The sequence below is a fragment of the Trypanosoma conorhini genome (assembly GCF_003719485.1).
Source record: "Trypanosoma conorhini strain 025E chromosome Unknown Tco_14.4_contig_00093, whole genome shotgun sequence".
Taxonomy (NCBI): domain Eukaryota; phylum Euglenozoa; class Kinetoplastea; order Trypanosomatida; family Trypanosomatidae; genus Trypanosoma; species Trypanosoma conorhini.
Genome location: NW_021704178.1, coordinates 33,389 through 40,404, shown reverse-complemented (window position 1 = coordinate 40,404; position 7,016 = coordinate 33,389). Strand labels below are relative to the sequence as shown.

General features: G+C 60.1%; 3 protein-coding genes and 1 pseudogene across 3 annotated transcripts, besides 10 other annotated features; all 4 read left to right on the top strand.

The window, feature by feature from the left end:
* Positions 1-2: 2 nt before the first annotated feature.
* Tco025E_02404 (hypothetical protein) lies at positions 3-216 on the top strand (annotated as a pseudogene).
* A 197-nt stretch (positions 217-413) lies between these two features.
* Positions 414-438: a microsatellite.
* A 150-nt stretch (positions 439-588) lies between these two features.
* Tco025E_02403 (uncharacterized protein) lies at positions 589-2,745 on the top strand (the record flags this gene model as incomplete). Its single annotated transcript, XM_029369330.1, has 1 exon — positions 589-2,745. The coding sequence occupies one exon, from the start codon at positions 589-591 to the stop codon at positions 2,743-2,745; it is 2,157 nt and encodes a 718-aa protein (XP_029230613.1).
* A 120-nt stretch (positions 2,746-2,865) lies between these two features.
* Positions 2,866-2,903: a microsatellite.
* Positions 2,904-3,003: 100 nt separating this feature from the next.
* Positions 3,004-3,045: a microsatellite.
* Positions 3,046-3,296: 251 nt separating this feature from the next.
* Positions 3,297-3,320: a microsatellite.
* A 130-nt stretch (positions 3,321-3,450) lies between these two features.
* Tco025E_02402 (uncharacterized protein) lies at positions 3,451-4,479 on the top strand (the record flags this gene model as incomplete). Its single annotated transcript, XM_029369329.1, has 1 exon — positions 3,451-4,479. The coding sequence occupies one exon, from the start codon at positions 3,451-3,453 to the stop codon at positions 4,477-4,479; it is 1,029 nt and encodes a 342-aa protein (XP_029230612.1).
* A 41-nt stretch (positions 4,480-4,520) lies between these two features.
* Positions 4,521-4,540: a microsatellite.
* Positions 4,541-4,919: 379 nt separating this feature from the next.
* Positions 4,920-6,284, top strand: Tco025E_02401 (uncharacterized protein; the record flags this gene model as incomplete). Its single annotated transcript, XM_029369328.1, has 1 exon — positions 4,920-6,284. One exon carries the CDS (start codon positions 4,920-4,922, stop codon positions 6,282-6,284), a length of 1,365 nt encoding a protein of 454 aa, XP_029230611.1.
* An 80-nt stretch (positions 6,285-6,364) lies between these two features.
* Positions 6,365-6,392: a microsatellite.
* Positions 6,393-6,812: 420 nt separating this feature from the next.
* Positions 6,813-6,847: a microsatellite.
* Positions 6,848-6,924: a microsatellite.
* Positions 6,924-6,952: a microsatellite.
* Positions 6,953-6,968: 16 nt separating this feature from the next.
* Positions 6,969-6,998: a microsatellite.
* Positions 6,999-7,016: the final 18 nt, after the last annotated feature.

Below are 7,016 nucleotides of genomic sequence, written 5' to 3'. Positions count from 1 at the left end.
CGAAGAAGCGGAAAAGCAAATTGTACAACCAGGCGCGGGCAATGAGGCTCCGCGCGGAGCGGTCGCAGCCGCGGAAGCTCGCCTACAGGAACGTCATCTCGAAGAAGGGCGGCGTTGTGCGGCGCAGGTTCCGCTCCGGCGGCTACAACAGCAGCGGGAGGTTCGGGAAGGCGAAGGGGGCGAAGGGGAATGCCAGGCGGCCGAAGTGAGGGGCGCACACGGCCCGCATCCGGGCGCATTGCAGGTAAACCAGGAGTCCGCGATTAATTCCTCCACCCTCTGCAACCCGGGCGGGCGGCTCGTGCACGCCTCGCGCGAAATAAGTGCCGTGGGCGCTGGACGCGTGACTACTGTTGCTGCCTCTGCCTATTTCCCTGCGACGCTGCCTCCCGCTTTGTTTTTGTTTTTTTTCTTCTCTCTCTCTCTCTCTCTCTCTCTATCTATCTTCCTCGCCGCCTGTTTGCGGTTCTGCCCGGCAGAACTGCTCACTGGGAAGAAGTGTGCGTGAGACACGGGGGCAACGCATATAGCGTGATAATGATGCGTCGCTCGTTCCTCCGCCTGTTTACGTTGACAGAGAGTAGGACGATGTTTCTGGACGCGAGGGAAATGCCACTGCCATGCCCCACCGCGACACTCCCAGAGACACTCCAAGTGTTAGCGGAGCATCCCTGTGGTGGGGCGGCGCTGGTGCACGCCGCGTTGGCTCGGCTGCTGGCACTGGACGCCACAGATGCAGACTCCGAGGCGATTGCCTTGTTTCAACTGCCAGCGACAGGTCCAACTACTGTTCCTACTGCCGCTGGAAGTGGCAACGCTGCAGCTGATTGTAGTGCTGAACTTCCACCATCGCCATCGTCATCGTTATCGTCGGCGCCCCACTTGACGCTGCGGCTTATGGCTGCGCATGCCAACGACGCGGTTGTACGTGAGCGCTGTTGCCGTTGCATTGCCAACATGTGCCAGCTCTCCCACTTTTCCTTGGCGCGTCCTGCTGTGGAAGCGTCCGGCGTTGACTCCGACAACAGTAGTGCGGGGAGTGAGAATAGTTTCGCCGACGCACTGGTGGAGCAGGGCGCGGTGGAGTTGGTTCTGGGCACACTCGCAATGTCCTCTCGGTTGAGCGCAAAAGGACTTGCGTGGGCCTCATTGGCGGTGCTTAATCTTGTCTGCCTCTCCCGCGACGGCGCACGGCGCGCAGCGAGGGCAAAGGGCGAGTCTGTGCTAGCAGACGTTATTACAGGCATAACGCACGAGTCCCTCGCCGCGGGGTCGCCCAGCAGTGTGCAATGTTCCGCCTTGGACGCGATGCTGGGGGTGCTTGCGCGCCTCTTCACCACCGAGGCGGACGACAACGCGGCTGGGGTTCGCTACCGCTGTGAGCAGGCGGCGTACGGGACGGTGGAGGCGGTGGGGGCGGCGCTCGCGTGGCTCTCGGAGTCGGCAATACGTGAGGTTCGCGGCTCAGCTGCACTGCGGGGGGTGCGTGACGGGAGCATCGGAGGTCGTCGCGGGGGGACGGTGTTTTTCCCCACCGCAACTCCGTCGCAGCAGGCGGCAGTGTTGATGTTTCTTCCGTCGCTACACAAGGCCTGGATGACGCTTAAGAGCATTAGTGGCTGCAGCCGGAACCTGCCGATGGTGTACGAGGCGCTCCACATGCCAGGGGATGGCGGCGGTCTGCGGGCCGCGATTGACGCCGTGCTGCTCTTTGGCGTGGAGCTTGAAGGCTTGGCCGCCGTTGGCGCCGCCGAAGAAGCCACGCTGCAGCAGAACTTGCTTCTCCACGCGATGGAAACCTTTGCGGATCTTTCGGCGACGCGCAAAGACTTGGGCAACCGCGCCGTGGCGGAAGCCGCCGCTCTGTCTGAGGCCGCGGAAGGAGTCTACTCCCTGCGCGGGGGGGCCGTGGAGGGTGAGGGCGGTGATGCAGAGGGCATTTCTGCGGTATTTCCCACCGAGGCGGCACTGAGTGTGTCGGAAATCTTGGCCGAGGGCGTGGTAAGCAACATTGCGGTGTCGACTGTGGTGCGACTGCACACGGCAGAGGCGGAGGCGGCGGAGTTTCGCGAAGGCGGCAGCCAAACGGCCGCCGTTCACGTGTATGACGGGGCCGTGTTCGATCTGCTTGCCAAGAGTCTGTTGACGCTGGCAAATTTGGCCGGCCACGACATTGCGGTCGCGTCACTGAACACCTTGGCGCCCCTGCACGCCATGCTGCAGGACGCCACCGACTGCCTCGCCGCGATCAGGGCGGCGCACCGCGCCTCGCCCTCGCAGCTCCTCGCCAGTGCCTCCCAGCAGGAGCTGATGGCGGTGGTGCAGCAGTGCGCGCTGGCGGGGCAGGTGTACGCCGCGCTGTGGGGCGTCCTCCGCACACCCGATGGCGCACGTGCCGCGAGCGACCTGCGGCTGCGCGACGCAGTGCGGGGGCTACAGACGGTGCTGGAGGCTGTCTGCGCCGACGCCTTCCCCGATGGGAGGCGGGCGGCCGCCGAGGGCGGCGGCGCGGCAGCCACGCAGGAAGGCTCCGCGGCACAGCAGAGCTCCGCACCGGCGGCAGCAGCAGCGCCGACGATTTCTGCCGCCGCAGAAACCCTGCAAGCGCTCATTCCCCTTGGGCAGAGGGTTCTGCAGTGCCTGCTTCTCACATCTGCTGGGGCGAGCCCGGCGCAGGAGGGGCGCATGCAGCAAACGGGTGTATCCGGCTCCGCCGAGGGCACCGTTAACGCTATTCACACGTAAATGTTGGACCCTCAAACAAATGAAATGATCTTTTTTTTTTCCTTTTCCCATTTGGTTTTCTCGCCTGCTTCTACAGTCCTCATGGCTGCAGCTGCGCCTCCCCCCCGCCCACAGGAAACGTATATATGTGTGTGTATATATATATGTTTATATATATACACACGCAAGCGCGTGTGGTTGGGAAGAGCAAACGGTGGGACAGGGCCCAAACGCTTCCGTTTGGCGAGAAGGAAAGGGGGAGGCGGGAGTGAGAGATCAAAAAAGAAAAAAAAGAACGCAGCAAAACGAAAACGAAAAGAAGAGGTGTTTGCATGGCGTGAGGGGCTATAAGTGGTGAATACTTTTGCGGGTGCCTTCGGTTTCTCGCCTCCCACTCGTTCCCTTACCTTTTTTTCCCGCCTGCATGCGTGGAGGACCCTGCGTGTGGTTGTCTTGAATGCCTTGTCCCCAGCTCCTTTTTTTTTCCCCCCTCCCCCTTTTTTTTACGCACAAAAATTCGCTGGCTGCAAAGAGTGTGCCGCGTGGCACCGGCAGTGAAAGAAGGAAGAAGGAAAAAAAAAAAAAGAACATAAAAAGAGCAATACCAACCGCAAAACCGAATAACACGGCGGAGTCAGTTTAAGGAAGCAGGAGCGAGGTAATCTAGACTTGGAGAGGGGCCAAAGGACAGGCGAGGGCCATACAAGGTGCAGGGTGGCACTGGCGATGCTTCCGTCGTGGGAGGCTGCACTGCATGAGCTTTCCAGCAGCACGTCCGCGACCAATGAGAGTTCCCTTGTCGAAGTTGTCTCCCATTTGTCGTGGAATGAGCTGCCATACATTGTCTTCTCCATTGGCATGGTGTTTGGACCCCACATTGGGTACGTAGTTCAGCTTTATGAAATGAGTTCTACCAGGAACGTGGAGGGGTACTCCCCACTGGTGTCGTTGATTCTTCTAGTCAGTAACGAAATACGCATTGTGTACTTTGCTGGCCACCATTTTGCGTTGGCGCTCCTGTTTCAGGCCATATTTGCCATACTGGTGCACTCACTGCTCATAGTTATGGTGCTGCACCTCACCCATTCCGTCCCTAGCTACCCGGGAAGCGGGGAGCCGAGGAACGAGGGGTTGGAGAATGAAATTGCCACGGCCAGGCCGCCCCCTGCGGACGCGGCGTCGCCGGCGAATAGAGAGGAAACCGTCTTGGCGGAGACTTCCTCCCGCTCCATCCTGGCAAGACTGGATGACCAGGCCTGCCGTCTTGAGCAGGCGTTGCTGGCTTATTCCGCTGCAGCTTTCCTCCTTCGATGCGCCCTATGGACGCTGATCTTGTGCATTGCGGCACTTTTTTACTACGCGGCGGTCGGACCTGTGTGGGATGCGGCGCCGGAGGTCATTGGCTACATTGCGTTGGGCATTGAGGCGCTACTTGTACTTCCACAGATCCTTCACAACGACCGGCGACAGTCAACGCAGGGGCTTACCATGGTGCTGGTGCTCACGTGGTTTCTGGGTGACATAATTAAGCTCATTTACTTCATCTGCGATCACCAGCCGCTCCCGTTCATTCTGTGCGGAGGTTTTCAGTTATCCCTTGACCTCGTGGTCATTTGGCAGGTCATATATTTCCGCTTGCGGCGGAGGCCGCTGCGCGTGGACCCGACCCCAACAAATTATTTGTCCCAGACTGAGGTTGTCGATTCAACGGAATTTCCCCTGGCTGCATGCAATGTATACCGGAAGCCACGATAAAAAGACAGAAGGGCAATGTTGTCCTTTTTGCAAGGCTACGGCTCTCTCCCTCTCTCTCTCTGTGTGTGTGTCTGGGGGTGCTGTGAGCGGCGGAATTGTTGGCATTCTTGCTGAGCTGCGTTTTTTTTCTTTTCCTTTTATTCCCTTCCCCACTCCTCCCATTGCGGCATTTAAGACACGCACAGTGCAATGAGAAAGAGAGGGAGTAACTTAAGTAGAGGGTGGAGTTTCTTTTCTTCCCCTCCCCCCCTTTTGTTGTATTTTTTCTTGTGTTTGTGAGTGTCCGCCCCTTCTCATGCCTTTTCATTTTTTTTTTGGTTTGCTTGCTTCCTGCTTTGCAACGGGATGACGTTTACGAGCTTCTCCTTCCGCTTCCTCTTCGCGCCACCGCCTCGTGTTTCTCTCCAGACGCCTCGCCCTTCATCTGCCGCCCCACGGCGATGACTCACGACGAGCAGCAGCCGCAGTGCACGGGCGCCGCCGGCCCGTGCGGGAGTGCGGGCCACGACACGATGATGGCGCTGCACCGACTGGAAGACGCCGCCGCAACGCTTCACGCGGAGTCCCGCAAATTGCGCCGCGCCATTCTTGCAAAGCAGCGCCTTGCGTCCAAGCTTTTGCTTGGTGACGCAGACGCGGCCGTGGCGGTGGACGGGCTTTGCCCCACTGCGACGGGCCACGCGTGGCCGGCCGCCTCGCATCACGCGGTGGGGGCGCAGCGGCACTGGGCCTTGGCCGCACAGCACCGCAGCCTGGCGGAGGTGCTGCGCCGGAAGGCGGAGTTGGCGGAGTTGTGGGAGCGGCTGGTGGTTCGCGCGTGGTACAAGCGCGTCGTCGTGGCGGGGTTTTACGAGCGGGTCCTGGCGCGGCTGAGCGGCTTCGATCGTCGGCTGCAGCGAGCGGCGTCGGTGCTGCGGCCGGGGCGGCGGTGGCGGGGCGGAACGCCTCCAGCCCTCGCGCCTCTGCGCGCCACGGCGCCGCGACGGCCGCGGGAGCCTGCGGCCGCTGCGGTTGGCCCCGCGTCAACGTTGGCCGGCGTGAGGGCGGCGGCGGGAGAGGCGGTCGACGCAATTGAAGCGTGTGGGACGGGCGGAGGCCGGGCGGCGTGTGTGCGGCGACGGCGTCCGCTGCGGACCATCATCCACCTCTTCACCAGCGTTGTGCGGGACTACGCGGAGCAGCAGAGGACGCATGGCGGCTGCGATGTTTTCAGCAACACCGGCGAGCACCTCGGCGGCGGCGGCGACGGCGCGCCGTGGGTGAACCCGTTGGTCCCCTTCACGTTGGAGCAGCTGGCAGAGGCCATGCACCACATTTTCACAGGCAGCGTGGGCGTGCGGTGGCCGTGCCTTGGCGACCCTCCCAGCGCCGGCACCCCGGCTGAGTCACAGAAGGAAGCGCTGCTTCAAGCCCTCGCTGCCTCCTTCTTGCTGCAGCGTCACATGGAAACGTGGGTGATGTGTCACTTTCAGCCACAAGAGAAACTCTTGCGGTATCGACACTATGCCCAGGCGGTCACGGGCTTTATGCAGGAAAGGTCTCGCGCCACGAGGGACTTGCTAGTCACGCGGCGCCAGCAACAAGAACGCGACGAGGCACGCTGGCAGGGCATGCGTGCGAGGGCTATGGCTGCGCTGCACCCTCTTCCCGCTGACGCCGCCGCCGCCGATGATAGCTTGCACCACACAGAGCACGGCGCCGATGTCCCAATCGACAAGGGTGAGTGCATGCTTTGGCTTGTGGTGGATTCACTGCGCCAACAGAGTAGGGCGGAGTCAGCTGCGTTGGATCCAACGCATAGCTGAAGAAAAAACAAAACAGACAAGGAGTATGGCTGCTTTATAAGCATCTTTCTTCTTCTTCCTCTGTGTGCGTGTATTGATTCGTTGTTGTTGTTGTTTTTTTTCTTTTGTAGGCATCTCCATGCGAGATGTGTTGCCTCTTTCTGTTCCTTGTGCTTTGCCCCACCACACAAGGAAGCGTGGGCGGGTGCGGGGTGCTGTGATGCGGGGTTTTGCGCAGGACCCTCTGACGGGGCGTCGGCGGCCACGCGGAAGGGGGGTGGGGGGAACGTGATTGGCTGAAGGAGAGACACTGCGTGCGCGTGTGGGAACGAGGATGGTGTCATCCAAAGAGACAACGCTGCTCTGTGCATTTGTGTGCCTCTCTCTCTCTCTTCTTCTTTTTTGTTGTTTTGCTCTGGTGCACGGTTTTGATTTTGCCCACCGGGCCGCAGTCCAGCAGCGACGCTGCAATTCGACTACGGCACACGCAGAGAAATTCTTCCCACACACGAACTTGCATTAGCCGGGCGTTGGTGCGTGTGTGTATACACAACAACAACAAGAACAAAAAGACACATAAACAAATACACGCACACACTCACACACACACACACATATCTTCCCCCTCCCCCCCTCCTACACACACACACACACACAAACAGAGAGAGAAGGAGAAGGAGAGAAAGAGACCTGCCTAAGTGCCCAATATATATATATATATATATACATATATATTCACGCGGTTGCGGTTTT